The following is a 17481-nucleotide window of genomic DNA, read 5'->3' on the forward strand; positions in this document are numbered from 1 at the left end:
AGCACACCCCATTAGTTCAGCAGCACAATTGTCTGGCGCTCATTTGATACTGTCGCAAATGTGGGTAGTACCATTTAATCAAAAGTTTGTGCATCCAAAAGTGCTAAACAGTTATTGCCAAAAGAAAAGAGTAGCTCTGCCCCACGAGGTTCGGAGCGGTCCTTCGGCCATCCGTCCTCCGGCCACCGCCAACCCTCACTGCAGCCTCCGAGAAGCCCTCGCGGAAATGAATTGAAAAGAGCAAAGCCGGTCGCTAGCTTTGTGGGATTATTGGGGTTATATGGGTTGATATGGGTTGATATGGCTTTATTCCCTGCTGATGCCGGGAATGTGATCCTGGATGCGGCAGAGAAATTTGGCGGTGTTCCCTGGAGATGGTCACTCTCTGGATGTGTCTGCACGTTTGGGAAAATCCATTTCCCGGCCGGATCCCCGCTAGGAGGGCTTGCGGAGAGCAGCCACGCTCTTGTGCAGATGGACTTGGGAGGTGCCGTGTCCACATTCGGTTCCTGCCCTTCCTCCCCCGGCTCATCGTGCTGTTATCGCAGCACTTCCACCTAGGAGAAGAAAGCATCCGGTTTGCAGGGCAGGGTTACTACAACTCCCCAAAGATGCACTGCATTACCCGTGTGTAGCGCTAGCCGTGCCGCCAACCAGTTACAAATTCAGCAGGGACCGATAGGGTTGTGACCGGGCTTGACGCTCGCATCTGAGACTCATTCCTGACTCGGCTGCGCTCAGTTCTCAGCCTCAGCAGGGTTCGGCTCCCGCAGTGGCTAAGGACCAAACTCCCACAGGCAGCAGCGGGAGCTGGGGTTGCACTTCTTCCTCGTGCTTTGAAGTCTCACCGCCGGTCTATCTGTGCTTGACCTGCAAAACCCCGCGCAGTGAAGCGTTGCGCAGTCGTATCTGCCGCTCGGTGCGTCCCGCGGAGTCAGTGAGCATCCTTGTAGTGCAGGTGCTGTAAATCAGCACCGAGATCGACACGATGTTGTGCAGAGCCCGGGATGTCCTCTGCGGCATCCACTGCCCCAGTCCCCGGGGAGAGGGGTCACCAGCGCTGCCGCTTCGAGGTTGGGATCCCCCGTAGCGTCCTAAGACGGCGTGGCTTCCCTGCAGCTTTCGAGTTTGTGACAACACGGGGTCTTCAGCAGATCGCAGAAGCGTCGTCGTTAAATACTCCGCGTTCACGGAGGCTGTGCCTTGCCTTTCAGTACCACATCAACAAGCTGTCCATCATGTCGTCGGAAAATCACCTGAACAACAGCGACAAGGAGGTCGATGAGGTGGACGCTGCGCTTTCTGATCTAGAAATTACTTTGGAAGGTGGCAAAACGTCAACAATCCTGGTAAGAGTTATGGGCAAATGATGGTGAGGCGGCTCGTGCATGCCTTACTCCCCCTTCCTTTGACTTCCCTCTAGCGAAGCAGGAATGATAATCATGAACTGTGTACAGGGGAATTTTTCCAGGCCCCTAGCCATTTTTGTTTCCTTCCTCTCCCTTTTTTAAAATTTTTGCTGTTACAGCACGAGAGGGTTGCCCACAACCTAACGGAGCAATGCAGAGTAATATTTTTAGACCGGGATAATATTTTTATAAAACAGGATGGTATTTTCAAAAATACCGAAGAATAATTTAGGTTGGAAAGGACCTCAGGCAGTGTCTGCTCCAGCCAACACTCAGAGCAGGAGCAGGAGTTGTGCTCTGAACCCGGATACAAGATAAAAAGTTCTTTGACCAAGGGCACGTATTCAAGCTGAGGCTTCATTTAAGCTGCTGGCTATGGGACTGCTTTCTCTTTTTTTCGGTGTTCCCATTTAATTTAGCACCCAGAGGCAGGCACTGCGAGCTCAGAGCCCGTTCCCGCGTGTCCGTCTCTGCTGCCGCAGAAGCAAAGTGCAAGAACGCTTTTTTCTTACTGGGATTGTAAGGCCAAACTGCGAGCGAGGCGGGCTAGTCGAGCGCTCCCGCAGGACCCGTGGGCTGCTCGTGTGACCCCACGGACAAGTTGCTCCGTCCTCTCTAAGCCTTAGCCAACCCAACTGGAAAAGTGCGTGGAAAGGGATTTTACTCAAACCCCCGACGCACCGAGCCACCGTGCTGATGAAATAATGGAAAACTCAAATAAAATTTATTTGGTTTCTATTTTCTCTACTGACTTTCAGAAATACTGAGTTCTTCCCACCGAGGTTTCTCTTCCACTGTTTTCTAATTCATGACAAAGTTTTACAGTACCTAAAACAGCTGCTAGGATTTTCAGAAAGAACTTATGAATAACTTAGACTTATGAAAGAAACTCTATTTTTATTAGACTGGATTTTATCCTTGAGTGGTCTGTGACTGCAGTTCAGAGGGTTTCTTTTTTCTGATGTGCTTTTTTAAGACTGATCGTCCTTCTTTAAAGTTATAAGGTCTCAAAATTGAACTGCAGAAAAAGGACTAGGTACGTTCAGACTTGGCACGTACGTTTCCATACAGAAGAGCTTTTCCAGCTAGCGTAGTTTTGCACATTTATGCCATCTTTGATTTTCACTTTTTATGTCTGATCCTTTTAAAACAGAAGACCGCTGAAATTTTGCAATCTGAATTTTCCCTGACTTCATACAGTTATTTTAAGTGTTTATGAGGGCTCCTTTGAAGTTAACACCATATTTAGCCTGCTTTTCTGTCATTAACAACAGCCGAGTTTTACGGTATGAACCTATGCTGCTCTTTCCAGTTGTACTGTGGGGAGAGCAGCATTGCTTAGGTGCAGTAAAAATAGTGAGAAGTTTTCATAGGCAAGAGATCTTTCTTGCAGAACGGATTTGAAGCACAATACTAAGTCCCTGCCAGATGAGAATGAAGAACACAATGATTCATCAGAAAACCCGTCCCTTTCTGTATCAGTTGCTAACAGTAGCCATTTCCAGAGCCATTCAAGTAATTGAATATGGATAATGGGCAATTACTGGATTGTTTGTCTAGATTTTGATTTTTTTCCCCCCCATGCTATCTATAAACAGCTTTCGGGCATTGCAGACTGCAAGTAAGCTGACTTGCTGCTGAAAACTGTTGTAGCAGTGTTTGTTTTTTCGGTGATTCAGAAACCATTTAGTCTGATCTGATGGGAATTGAGAAGGCCATCACCTTGTGTATTTTGTTCATCCAAAATACACAGGTATGTTAAGCTAAACTCAAGATGAAAAAGCTGGAAAAAATGCCATGCCGAACTCTCAGAAAGCCATTCCACGGTCTTCCGTGGTGGTTTGAAACGGCACCTTTCTCATTTGTTCAGAGCATAAGGAGAAATCAGTGGAACAGAAAAATTCCTATGCAAACATGAGCCACTGTGTGACAGTAAGTGACCTCCCAGGTGGGAATTGGCTCCACAAGGCCAAAGGCCTTAAAGAACGAAATAAAAAGTATTGTTCTCTTGTTTCAAAACAGCGCTTCTGTGCAATAGATTTGCTCTGCTTCCTCCTTCTGTGAAATAGATTGTACTTTCCTAGAAGCGATTTTATGACCTGTGAGTCCCTGACGTTTGACAGCGAGGCCCTTACCAAATTTCCTGCCCTGGAGAAATTCCCTCGGAGCAGTTGCATGTCGCTGTCTAACAGACCGATTCATTTCCCTCTTCGCGGGGCCCACCCACCCCACCAGTGCTCCTGGGCCTGGCAGAGGAATGAATGGGATGATCTTTTATTTGCAGGGTGACATCACTTCCATTCCTGAACTTGCTGACTACATTAAAGTATTCAAGTAAGTACTGATGGGAAAAGGTGCATGTGAAACTGATAATGTCAATGAATAATTAATAGTATCACCACTTAAACGTCCGTTCTTCCCGCCCGTCTCACGATTTTGCTGCCCACCGCTGCATTACCGTGTGTGAAATGCCAGTGAGCACCCAGTGGCTCTATAATATTACAGCCCAGAATATCTGGGCTCTCGAGGTATTAAAAGATTTTACTTCTTCATCCAGCATTTGGCACAGTCACTGAATATTTAACGCTAGTGAAAACATTCCAGAGCATCTCGCTGGATACTGCCCTGCAGTTGATCAGTTCTTCAACTGTAAAATCCAGGGTGTTTTCCTGGTTTTTCCACCCTGGACACGCGGCACGTAGGCATCCCTCCAGCGGAGCTGGGAGAGGTACTTTCTGCCTCGCTTGGCCACTAGTACATGCCGAGAGGTTTCCGTAACACAGTTAGGGCCAGTAAGTTAATGAACCTATCCTAAAATTAGGGGTGTATCATGTAGCTCAAAAACCTCACTCAGATACTTCTCCTGGTTTGAAGGAGGTGACTAAATTATAAACAACTGGGATTACGGTCTATCTGTTCTCTTCTCGCCAAAAGAAGCAGGTTTAAGTCGACCGTCCTGCTCTTCCGTCTCACTTACGTAAAGTTTTTTTTTATTATTTCTTTTTAACTTGGATGATGGCACTTGGAAACTGGGAACAGCAGCGTCTGGACTTTGACTAATATTTTGGCAGTCACGACTGTCTTTTACAATTTAATGCCTGCTGCGTTGGGGTTATGATGAAAGTTCTGGAAACTGTAAATGAACCTCAATGAGATTTCACAGAATAGGTATAGGAACAGAAGAAAAGCAGCGACAGCAAAATAGCTCTGTAACAAGCCTTTATTTTATAATTGTTTGGTTCTGGAGCCAGAACCTGCTACTTGTGTTCTGAAAAATTCTTTCTCCGTCTCGTAATGCGTATTAATAAGGTTAGTCCTGCTCTCGGAGTCAGTCTGGGCTTGTGGTCTGCTTTAATCGCTGCAGCGAAAGTTTCAGGGCTGGAGTCTGTGCCATGCATCCGAGTGGGTGTTTTTTCCCCCTTTAAAAAAGCAAACATACAAGCAGACTCATTTCCTTTGATGTGCTTTATTTGCCAATAAAATTAGGCACCACTCAGGAAGCTAATTACTCGCAAACTGGAGATCCAGTTGTTGGGGAGGGAAGATGTAGCAGAGAAAAGATGTTGGTTCCCTCCTCTCGCCCGGTGTTGTTCATAACCTTTCTGAACACCGCGGCTGCAATTTGGATAAACCCAAAAAGAAGCCTTAAAACCATTGGTTGTAGCCTGGGAGCTTGACATCTCCTCGCCTTACCTACTACCAGCGTATTTTTTCCCAGCTCGAGTTCTGCGTCTGCTTCATTTTAAGTAGCCACCTTTCAGCCAAATTTGCTGCTGCAGCTTGAGGACGTGGGACTAAATTCTGGAGGTGTTTTTTTTTTTTTTTTTAATCCCTCAACCAAATGGAAAGCCAGGTCCCTGCAACTTGCTGACCACGGCTTCAGCTTGCTGCTACTTCAAAGGCAGCAGATGTAGGCTGAAACCTCTGTGTGTGTTCCCGGAGGCATCTGGCTTTCTCAGCGGGTACCTTAAGGCAAGGGGCTCTCTTCACTTCATACAGAAGGGAAAGTGTGGCATTGGAATTTGTTACTAAAAATGAGGGCCAGGCAGTATTTTACTGCCAGAAATACAACGTAAATGACGTGGGGTTAGAAGCTGGCCCAGTTTTGGAGGTGCCTCTTGCACTTTTCCATCCCACTTCATCGTAGAGCGGCTGCAACGTATGTCCCTAATAGCCCCGTTGCCACTGCGAGGACTCGGGAAATTTCTCTGGCCCCTGCCAGCCAGGTTCCTGCCGGACCAGCCAAAACGCCCTGCCTGCAATTTAAAGGAGCCCCAAAAAAGCTCAAGGCAGTACATACGGATCAAAGCATAGAAGCAAAGGATGGAAAACCTGCATGTATAACTTATAAACTTGGCTAGGAGCTGAACACTTGGAGGCAGCTTTGGAAGGAAATTGGGGATGTAAACTCTGCAGTCGCTTCTCCTGCCGCGTGCAGGCGCGCGGGAAGGCTGTGATGTGTGCAGAAAAATATGGCAGAAGAAGCCAGCAGACATCCCTGAGCTCAGACATTGATCAACAGTGTGGGAACGACGAAGCTCAGGTGCACGCTGAGCATCCTCCAGCCAAAATTTTGCGCGCTCGGTCATCTCGGTGCATTTCAGGCTTGGCAGGAGGTCTCCTCTCCAGCAGGTTGTTGGGATTTCCCCTCCTTTCTGCTGGTGCTGGGGACGTGCTCAGCCCCGGGGCACGCTTTCTCGTGGAAATCAAAGCAGGGAGCCCTTGCGGAGGAGCAGTTGGGCCCATCATGTGTTTGATCCTCATAGCTAACGGTTGATCGGTAGGATGACCGTAGGATGGAGATGCAAGAAATGGGCTGTGAGGAGAAGCCAGTGAATATGGTCTTTGAATAAGGATTAGAAATTTGGGGTGGAAGAAGTTCTAAAACTTGCAGCTCCATGAAGCTAATCCCTCAGCAGTATCAGTCATACCTGGTGGCTGCTCTGCTCTGCCGCTGGCTTGCTGGGCCATCGCCTGCTCTGCTGAGTCAAGCAAAATTCGTGTTTTGCACAGGAAGGAACTGAACCTTTTCTGATGTGGAGCTGAGTATTTGAAAAGAAAACAGCATGTGTACTCCTGCATGTTGCTTGACAGACAAGTCCTTTTTAAATACTGTTTCCTTTCAGAGCTGGAACAAATTGGTTCCAGTCTCATATAGCAGGTGAAGATGAAGATTTTCAGTGGTTCATGGAAATTTCTGTTTTTATAATAGTCTCCCTTACCCCCGCCTCAAGTTTAATGAGATCTCACCAGGATCGTCCTTCCTGGGAACTCGGGATTGAAGAGTCCAGATTTGCAATTGCAGCTCAATTTCTTGTCCTAACATTACTCTAGCAAAGGGAAGAGGTCAAGAAATAACAAATGGTTGTTCAGCTCCTGGGCAAGGACTCTCCATGGTCCTTGGTCCATGGTTGCTAACACCAGACTTTCAAGGGTGAAGCTAGCAACAACTTCAGCGTGAAGGCACAACAGCTTGGTTTAGGAGTTCAGCTTACCTCCTAGTGTCCCTTAAACTAAACCCTGTCACCCACAGAACTGTAGATCTCACGTAGTAATATTCATCAACCTGTCTGGCAGGCCTAAGAAGCTAACACTAAAAGGTTACAAGCCGTATTGGTGCACCTTCAAAGATACCTCTATTTCCTGCTATAAAAGCAAAGAGGAATCCAACGGGACTCCTGCACACCAGATGAATCTAAGAGGTAAGCGAAACATGAGCGCTATTGCATTTTATTCCAATAATAGTCTGCCACTCTCGCCTCTTATTTTTCCACTGATTTATCTTCTTAGCACTCTAGACATCATCCTAGGGTTGAGTGAAAACGTTTAAAGCAAAGAAGGTGCCTGGGTTTATAGCGTAGCGTACAGTTTCGCTTCCGGAAAGCGAACACGCGGTAGGCGTGCCAGCGACACAGAGAGGATCGGCTGCCGAGGGACAGCGCGGCTCGCCCCCCTGTAGCGCCGGGGTTCAGCGGGCTCGTGGGGATTGCTCTGAACGGTCTGCTTATCTGCTGCAGGGCAAAGCCGAGCGGGTTTGAGCGAGCGCAAGAGGAGGGCTTGCCATTTTCCTTTTTTTCATGCCTATTCTAAATAGCTGAAATATCGCCAACGGTGCAGAATGAGCCTGAGCACACGCTGAGCTGCAGAGAACAGACCATTCTCTTCGTGGGCTGCCTGCAGTTTTTTCCCTGCTCTGTCTGCAGTTTTTTCCCTGCCGTGCGCTGTCTGTGCGCAGCCTCGCTCACGCGCTCCCTGCAAGCCCTGCACGTTCGATTTTAAATTCCTGAGGCTGCTGGCCTTTCTTATGTCAAGTAAAACATTCCTGCTCCGAGAGCTATGAAACTGCAGAAAGCTCTTTTTTTTTTTTTTTTTTTTGGACCGTGGCGGCAAGAGCAGATGCGGTGCCAAATGAGCTCAGCCTGCAGTCACAGCAAAGCGCAGCCTGCAAGCGCCTGGAATACCTTTTTGGGAGCTTTTGACATATCTGCTCTGACGGCACTTTTCAAGAATGCCGGAGGCCGCGCTGAAGCGGAGCCCGGGCGAACTGGGAGTTTTCAAAACCCCCAGGGTTCGCGCAACTGCTCGCAGTCCTTTTCAGACACCGGCACTGAGAGGTGTTCCCATCTCATCCCTCAAGATAGACGCGGGGCGCACCCCGGCCGAAATAATGCCTAGGGCTCACGGCGGGGCAGGGGACAGTCAGCACCCATCCAGCCACGTTTTCCTGCCCTTTCCTGGGGATTTCTGCGTTAGGTGGTGGCTGCCAGCCGTCTGGTCCGTTCGCGAGGTCCGGCAGGAGCTGGGGGCGCATCCTGTGGGCGTGCGTTAGCTTTGGCTTTATTGCTTCCAATCGGATCTTGCTTTTTCCCCTTTTTCCTTCTCCTTGGAAAAAGAGATGTCTGTAGTGTTTTTTTCCCTGCATCGTAGAGCATTTGTCCTGTCAGACATGGTGTAAGACCTTCGCAGCGGTCAGATGCTATTTGACACTGTGTAGTTGGAGTGCTTGCTTTTTTCTTTCTCTTTTTTTTTTTTCCCCTGTTTTAAAGTGTACTTCTTTACACACATGTTAAACATTGGCTCCCTCATTGTAGGATGTGAAGTTACCCCTGATGTGAACATCTCTGGTCAGAAGTTTAACATCAAACTTCTGATTCCAGTTGCAGAGGGAATGAATGAAATCTGGCTTCGCTGTGATAATGTAAGTTTATCACTTTTAACTGGCCGTCTGTTTTCCCTTTGCCCTCCATCGTCTCATCCTGCGTGGGTCACGCCTGGATGTGCTCTTTCGCTGTTGTGAATTTAAAAACAGCAACCCTCCCCCCCCCAAAAAAAAAAGCACTCACATGCAAAAATATCCGATCTTGGCATTCAGAGTTGCATGTGAGCATGTGTGTGAATTTGGAGTACCAGATTGGCTCCTCCTCTTCCTTGGTTTTGCCCCATTGTTATATTCTACATTGTGGCTGGGTCTCTGTCCGTCTTTTGCTGCGTGTGCTTGATTCTCCTGTGGCTCCAGAAGGTTTCGCTGGGGTCGGCTTGGGGCCGGGGGCCGTCTGCCGCCGGTCTGACGGGCTCCATCTCTCGCCCCGGGCTGCAGGAGAGGCAGTACGCCAACTGGATGGCGGCCTGCCGGCTCGCCTCCAAGGGCAAGACCATGGCGGACAGCTCGTACAGCTTGGAAGTGCAGAACATCCTGTCGTTTCTGAAAATGCAGCATTTGAACCCGGACCCGCAGCTGATCCCAGAACAGATCACGACGGACATTAATCCCGAGTGTCTGGTTTCACCTCGCTACCTGAAAAAGTACAAGAACAAGCAGGTACGTGCTCGCCGGCCCGGGCTGTGCCTCGGGTGTCTCGTCACCACGGCGCTGCTACTGACCGGGCCAAACCTGCACCCCTTTCCGCAGGAGCCAGCGTTTAACCCTAAGTGTTTTCAGGTGTCGTTGTCTTTTGAGTGGATGCACACGGTTACTGAAATGAAAGGCATACTTACATTTGTGGTTTTGATCCAGCACCTGGGGATGAAACCTTGGGGCACCTGTGATTTTAATTACGCTGTTTAGGCTTTGCGCGATGATGCACATTGAACGGTCTAGGCAGCGCGGGACCGATTATTTCAAACAGCTTTTTGGAGCTGGTTTTGCCCCGTGCGCTGTGATGCAGAACGACAGCGTGGCAAAGCGTCGTTCAACTGCCCGCGTCTCTCTCTGCGCCAGGCTAACAGCGCGCGGTGACGAGATGCAGTCAGTCCCCCGTGCTGGGATTAAAGCCGCTTCTTTGCGCAGAGTTCGTACAGGGATCCTGAGGATCAGCGTAGCTGCAGCTGCTTGCACTGCTTCATACAGACTTGGCTGCAACGCGTTTTGCATATTTCTCTCTTTGCTTTTCCACTACTTCCAAAATGCCAGCCCTCGAAACGTCGCTTCATTTGAAGTTAGTGTGGCTCGGGCTTGAATTCTGCGCTACGTTCAGGCAGCGCATGACAGAGCTGAACTGTTCTGTGCTAGAAAAAAAAAATGCATGACTTTCTGAAAGACGTTGTATTTCAGTACAGCAGCAGAAATAAGGCAGGCATTGCTCCGTGGCCTTTCAGCGACTCAGTCATTCAGCTCGAGATTTGCAGCCAGCGTACTTGGGCTAGCTGGGGCTGTGTATGATCCCTCCAGACCAAAAAGACGGCTACAACTCAGAGAAGCAGGAAAAATATAACTTTTTATTGGCACAGTACGATGATTTCCTGGCAGCGCAGTTAGATTTTATATAGCCCTTATTATTCTTCTGAATAAGCCTTTATATCCACTTGGATGGAGGAGAGACTGCATAAATATCCACTTTTAACATATATAATACCTTCTAGGCTGGAGCTCTGTAAAATGGAGGCACCTGGAAAAATATTAGCTTGCAGAACTTGCTTACCCGTGCACGCATCCTAGGTAGGAGAGTAACGGCCGTCGAACCGCAGAGATGGGCACGGGGCCCTTTCCCAGCGGCACGCGCGACGGGGCAGCCGGGAGGAACAGCGGCAGCGGGAATGCGAGGAATGCGGGCCGGAGAGCTGCCGGCCGCCAGGGTCCAGCCGAGGAGGAGGAGGAGGAGGAGGAGGAAGAGCCCTCGCAGCCCGCCGACGGCGCCCGAACAGGGGTGATCAGTGGGCACTGCAAACTCGAGATTGCTGCCCACTGAGGTGGTTGGGTTTGAACGTTCGGCGCGTTTTAGTGCTCACGTTCCTTCTCCTCCCAGCTGGCATGTTGAGAACTGAATGTTTTATTAAGTTTTTTTTTTTAAGCCTTTTTAGGTATTTAGGGTTTTTTTTTTCCCCCCCCCTCTACATTGCCATTGCCACAGCGCAGGGCTGGCAGATTGCATTTGGGGAGTGCCAAGTCATAAATGCAAAAAAAAAAGGGGTTCACGTTCACAGCTTCCAAATAGTCACCCGTGAATTCTGAGTTCACGCGGCCGGGGGCAGCGCCTTGCTGCGGTTTCACGTCCGAGAAGCGCTGGGGCTGCTTCCAGCGGCAAGCTGCGTCCCCAGGAGAGCCTCGGGGGCAGCCTGCCCCCGGGAGGAAGGGTGACCTCCTGCGCAGCTTCTGCTTCGCTCGTTTGATTTTATCTTTGTAGCCATTAGCTAGCAGGCAGATTTTATACGCAACGGCGTGCGGATCATTTTTCTGCATATCTCAGATAAAAGGAGCTACTGAGCTTAAGGCCTTTCCTGTGTGAATAAGCAAACTTGGGTTTGCAGAAACGGGGAGAGAAGGGTGAGAACAGGAGTTCGCCCTCCGATCCTGCAGTTTCTCCCTTCCCTTTGGCCACTGTTGGGTTCAGAACCATTTGGACGAGAATGTGGCCAGACGGGACCTCGCGAGGGTTTAGACAGGGCCAGCGCGAGGGGCGAATCTGTGCTCGCTCATTCCCTCTTCGTGCTTGCGTTCACTTTGGCTGCTTTTTCTGCCTAAGAAATTGTGCATGGTTTTTGCTTGAACTTTGGTTTGCAGATAATTTACACTTTTTCTTTGCTTTGTTGCCATATTTCTGATTGCTTTTTTTTTCTTTCTGCCTCCTTTTCTTTTTTTTTTTTTCGCATTGCCATCTACAGCCAGGCTATGTAAGAGACTTGGTAAGTGACAGCAACAATAAAATTAAGATAAGTTGTAACTTAGACTAGAACTCCCTTGTTTTTGAAAGCAATAATTAAAGAGTAACAAAAAGCTACCCACCCTGTGACACTCGGGCCCCTTTTGTTTTTATAACGGTCCCCAGGGATTTATGCTGCAAAACCACTAACTAGGACCCTTATACCAGACATTTGCCCCTGGTATGAGGAGTGAGAAATTTGCTCACGTCCTGCATCTTAAACTAGAGGAGTCTGAGTACTCTCTGCCTTCAGACAGGCCAGATCCATGTTTGCTTTTATGTATCTAGGGACACCAAGTAAAAGCAGCTCCCTGTCACCGTTTACCTGCTGTGTATGCACGGCAGCCGTGGTCCCTGTCTTTAAGCAGTAAGAGATGAAATACGACCTCAGTGCAGAAGCTGTAAATCATCTGTGTTGTTAACACCCTCATTGACTTGCACAATTCCCAAACGCGTTCCAAGCTGTTACCTGCTCGCGCTGTTGTCCCGGGCGTAACATTTGAGACGTCATTAAGCAGCCAAGTTGCCTAAAGCCAGTGTGTCTCATCGCATTCAGATCACGGCGAGGATACTGGAGGCCCATCAGAACGTCGCTCAGATGAGTCTCATTGAAGCAAAGATGCGATTTATTCAAGCTTGGCAGTCGCTGCCAGAATTTGGCATCACACATTTCATTGCAAGGTCAGTGGGTCTGTTAAACAGAACAGGTAGTATTTCATGAATAACTATCGAGAGTACATTTCTTATTCTGAGTTTGCTGGAGATCACTGTAATTAGGAGTGACATACTTGGATTAAAACCTATCGTCTGTGACTTGTCAGAACAATACAAAACTGTAACTTCAGGCAGAGATGATTTCCACATACAGCTTAGGAAACGCGAATGCAGAAGTACTTTCAGACTCATCCAATGACATGTCTTTAGCTCCAGGATAGCAAGTTGCGTTGCAACTGAAATTAAAAGTATTAATCACTTTGTATCATGTTTTATAAGTTAATTCGGTCACTGAATTTAAAATATTTTGATCTCCGTCCAAGGCTTGCTTTTGTTAATCCTCGTCTCGTAGGTTCCAGGGAGGCAAGAAGGAGGAGCTGATCGGAATCGCCTACAACAGACTGATACGGATGGATGCGAGCACGGGCGACGCCGTCAAAACGTGGCGATTCAGCAACATGAAGCAGTGGAATGTAAACTGGGAGATTAAAATGGTGAGGCAGGCACTCTTCACACCACGGCCAGAGATATCCGCCACAAAGCTGGTTGTCAATAAGATCTGCTTTGTATGCTACACCTAGGCCACTTCCCCGGTTTTGTTGCATGAAAAAGAAATTGCTCTTGGTTTCACGGACTGTCATGTTTTTTAAGCTGACTTTGGTAAGTCAGCTTTTAAAAAGTCAGATTTTTGGTTGCCATTTTTTAAAGCAGATCCAATTTTGTTTTTCAAAGGCAGTTTTATCTTGCGCAGGCTATGTAGTTCGGGAGCCTTCAGGAGGCTGGGTGGTGGGTTTTACCACTGCTCGGGTGGTAGCGAAAGCTCTCTGCATTGCACATGCCTGGTCCGGGTGGGCAGGCTGATGGCACAGGCCAAATGATTATATATTTTTTCTAAAGTTTTTTACCTCTTCTGGAGGTAGTTCCAGGATGACAGTCTTCTGCATCTAGGTGAAATAATTTCTGCTCCGCCGCCTTCTGTCCTCCTCAGAGATCTAGCAGAGCTTGTCTTAACTTCTGTTGGAGTTGAATATGAACCTTAAAAAACAAGAAAACAGAATCTTTCTTTACCTAAGCCTCTTAGACCTTTAATGCATCACAGGTTTTTCCAGTCCATATGAACACCCACTCAAAGGCAGCTACACAAAATGAAACTTCAGAATTAAAAGTCAGACCAGACTTAATCCCTACTGATGGCATAAATGTACTTTGCCTTACCACATGGAAATTCATTTGATTTGCAGTACAGCTCAGACATTTGTGTAGCTGATGAAAAGTGGTACTAGACACTTGACTAGGCTCTGAGACGGGCTTTTACCCAACCGTTAAGACTGGACGCAGAAACCTTTTGTGGTCCTTTCAAGTGCAACACCTGATGAAAATTTCCAGCCAGCACAGGGATACTTGAAGGCTGTTCTCGTGTGTGTGAGGCTTGATAAGAGTTGCTAGCAAACTGTTCAGCCCCCTCTTTGCCTCAGAGTGTTGGTTTTGACCCCTTCTGCAAGCCCCGATATCCCAGTTCCTCACTGCAGATACTCTGCCAGGAAATCCCCAGCTTCCCGTCCTGCAGAGCTGTCAGTGTTGGGGGAAGGAAAAAGTAATGGGCATCGAGAAACGGACAGTCTATTTAGTCATTGTAAAAAGAGCTCCCCCAGTCCCCATAAAAAAAAAATGTCTACTGCAGAACTTCAACTTACAAAGGTGGACTACGCTTGCTGGGGAAACTAGCCACCTGGAAAGCAATCCCAGCCCTTAACAGTTCTCTCTGCGGTCTCTGTTCCTCTCTAGGCCAAGAAAATACGTACACATGCTCGCAAGGGAGAGGTACAAACACAGCTCTGTGGTTATCTTTGAGGCAAAGGAGAATTGTTCTTTCCCAGCAATAAAGGATATTTCTGTATCTAAACATTTTAACAATAATCATTGCATCCGGATTTGCATGGCCGTGCTTTGTTTAGACAACGCAAAAGGCATCTGGTTTAACAGAGAAGGAAAACAACACAGAGAGGAAGAGCGTAAGTCAGCGTAAGTTGCTTCGGAAAGCCCTGGTGAACCTAACCCTTGTGTTTTTGCGCTCTAGGTAACAGTGGAGTTTGCAGATGATGTTAGGGTGTCCTTCATTTGCACGGAGGTGGATTGCAAAGTGGTTCATGAATTCATTGGTGGCTACATCTTCTTGTCGACACGAGCGAAAGATCAGAACGAAAGTTTAGATGAAGAGATGTTCTACAAACTGACCAGTGGTTGGGTGTGAGTTCGATGTACTGTCTACCGAGAGGAAACCCCATGGCCATATTAATATTTAACTTTAAAAAGCTGTTATTTGAAATATGCTGCTTAATAAAGTAAGCTTGAAATGTATCTTTTTTTATCATGAAAATTTTTGCATTACCAGACCAGTTAATCTGTGTGCACTAATGAGCACTTCTGTTAATTTGCTATAACAAGACAGTATCTGGGCCAGGTAATTCTGCCTGTAGCCTTTAGATACAAAATATGATGGGCAGATCAGGATAAGATTTGACTGACTTAAAATAGCCAAATTTCCAAGAGAACTCTAAGCCATCTTCTTTAAAAGCCATCCAGGGCTTAAGCTATATGAAGTCTATTTATCATGTTTAATGCATGAGTGTTTTATTTCCTTTTGTGTTTTTTATTCTGTAAATTTGACCTCCTGTTTTGAAGTTGTCCTACCCATAAGTAGAATTTTGATCTTTACTTTCACACTACATGCACCAGGACTGCTACAGGTGCTTGACATTATTTTGAAGATAGTTGTGTGTGGCCTTGAAGATGATCTTCTGATAGTCTGTTATAGCTTGGTTTATTTGTTAACTTTCCTTTTTATAATCATTTATATTGTCTTTTTTTTTTATTTTTACACCGTATTGTATTATGACACTTTTAGTATTCACCAGCATAGTCACTGTTCTGCCTATGATATGCAAACTTTTTCATTACAATATGAAGTAAAGGTCTATGAAGTATAGGTTTTGTGTAACTAATGTAAAAACACAAATTTTATAAAATTGTACAGTTTTTTTAACTAGTCTCACAAGCCAGCTAGAATATTGCATAGATCTGGTGTATCAGCATTAACTATAGTACGCCTGTAAGGGATGAGGGGAGCAACCTAAAAACAATCCCCCCCCCTCCCAATTTCAGCCCAGTACGTTTTTATCTAAGTTAAGTATGGTTTCAGAGCTGTGCCACGACACCCTCAATAACTGCTACTTGGGGTCAGGACCTCCCCATTGACTACACCGGTGCAGAGTTAACACTAATGGTGAGGGGGTCTTCTGCCCCACCTAATACCAAGGAATAACCAGTGTTGTGTTCCAGTAGTCTGTGGTTTCAAGACTATGTATAAATGCATTTTATTTTAAATAAAAGTAAAATCTTTTATTTAATACGCAGTTTCCATTTCTGGTTCTTGTGCTTAAACCGTGCTGCGGCAGAGCCCGGCGCAGCTCCTGCACGCTGCCACCACCGCTGTGCCCCGGGCCAGCGTTGCAAGAAAAAAAAAAAAGCAAAATAGCAAAACGTGGGAACAGGGCAGGAGAGTTCAAGGCGGCAGGCTTGGCCCCAGCAGGTAGTTTGGAAAGCGCCCGTGCCCAGGTGGTGCCTGGGGAGCAGCGGGGCAGGACCTTTCCGAGAGGCCCTGCCGCAGCCCCGGCGCCTGGGCGAAGCCGGCGCGGTTAGTGCGGGGAGTCACCCGGCTCTTCTCAAACACTCTTTAACCTAACCGAGGCCTCGGGTAGTCGTTCGAGTTTCCTTTCGGGGAGTTTTCTTGTGTAGGTAGACGTCCATCTCCACGAATGTATCTGGTGCCATCTTAAACCAGCTCAGGCCCCCTCCTCCCTTCATCGCCCTGCCTGGAAGACCGACTTTTGGAAAAAGCTCTTCAGAGAGTTCCAAAAATCTCCTTCCAGTCCGCATTTTTTTGTCCCTGGTGAGTTTGTAACCACTTAATAGTTCGTTAAGCCTTACCCTTTACACTGCAGGCCTGGTGCCGCCAACACCTGCCCTTCACCCCTTGCAGGGTCTCCTGCTCTTGTCCCACCGCCCCGTCACGTCCGGGCTGAACAAGCCAAGTAGCTCTCTGCTCCTGCTCCAGTCTCACTCTTAACACGGAGATAACCAGACCGCCAAAAATCGCCTTTCACATTGTCTGAATGAGTCTTTGTGGCGCGGCAGCGATGGGGGAGGCACGCCGGGGCGGCGGGAGGCCACCAGGTTTCGCAGGATTTGTTTCCCCATCCTTGCTTGGCCTTAGAGGTGGGGGGATCTCAACTGAAAAACGAGCTGTCAGAGGGGAGGAAGCTTTGGCGCTGATGCGGTGCAACCTGAGGGCGGCTGAGCCTTTTTGCCCTGCAAAAGGTGTGGGGGGGGGAAACCTGACGAACCCCCCTCAGATCCTCAGCGCATCTTTATATGCAGCCTTGGGACGGGACCCAGCCTCGAGGGAGGGGACAGCAGCAACCGCCCGGCTCCTGGGGACGGACCCAGCCTCGCCACTGCCTAATGCTTGGGCCCGGGTCAGGACTGATGCAAACTGGCTGTCGGGGAGGAAAAACAAAACAACACCCCCCCCCCCCCCCAAAATTTTACCTAATGCACGCCGGGGCTTTGCCTGCCTGTTTGAGGAAGGTAGCAGCTGGGGTGCCGGCCGAGCCTCGCACGGCTTTTTAAGCCCCCGGTAATTGAGTGACGGGTGATTCATCCGGCGTTTCGAGAGCCCCAGCGAAGGGTTTGCCTTAACCTCCTCCCACGGCCAGAGCCTGTGAGACGTTGAAAGTGTTTCACATGTTTTTGCCTTTGAGCTCAAAACGGGCTCGGGAGAGTTTTTCCACCCGTCGCAGATCTGCGTAACGCGCTGGCCTCGCCCCGGGGCCACGCGCTCGCGGCAGGCGCGGGCACGCGGCAGGCACGTGCTCCTACAAGCGACGCTTTCTTGCTGAAACCGGAGCCGTAGCTTTTCTAAGCTCTGCGCCTGACTCGGAGCCGGATATGGGACAAGTGAGCGTAAAGGAGCGGCGCCGCTGTTAGCTTCAGGTGGGATTTTTCTGCACCAAATCTGTTCCCGGGCCACGGTCAGGAGAGTTGAGCAGGGCTGAAGATGCAGGACGCGCGCGTCATCCGGCCTCCGCAGCTCGCAGGCTGCAAGAGCATCCTCTGCTTCCCCGGTCGGCGCTGGGGGTTGCTACGCATCTGCGTTTTCTAAC

The 17481-nt window shown here is 48.4% G+C and overlaps 1 protein-coding gene across 1 annotated transcript in view; it reads left to right on the top strand.

Annotated features, from left to right (window-relative positions):
• Nucleotides 1-15666, top strand: part of FERMT2 (FERM domain containing kindlin 2) — a 92453-nt gene extending 76787 nt beyond the window's left edge. Inside the window, 9 exon segments of the mRNA XM_068947531.1 lie at nucleotides 1215-1349; nucleotides 3694-3743; nucleotides 6987-7111; nucleotides 8501-8607; nucleotides 9007-9228; nucleotides 11508-11528; nucleotides 12102-12226; nucleotides 12612-12753; nucleotides 14337-15666. Of these exon segments, the coding sequence (XP_068803632.1) occupies nucleotides 1215-1349; nucleotides 3694-3743; nucleotides 6987-7111; nucleotides 8501-8607; nucleotides 9007-9228; nucleotides 11508-11528; nucleotides 12102-12226; nucleotides 12612-12753; nucleotides 14337-14510 (1101 nt within the window). The 3' untranslated portion in view covers nucleotides 14511-15666.
• Nucleotides 15667-17481: the final 1815 nt, after the last annotated feature.

The sequence above is a fragment of the Struthio camelus genome, chromosome 5 (assembly GCF_040807025.1).
Source record: "Struthio camelus isolate bStrCam1 chromosome 5, bStrCam1.hap1, whole genome shotgun sequence".
NCBI classification, from domain to species: domain Eukaryota; kingdom Metazoa; phylum Chordata; class Aves; order Struthioniformes; family Struthionidae; genus Struthio; species Struthio camelus.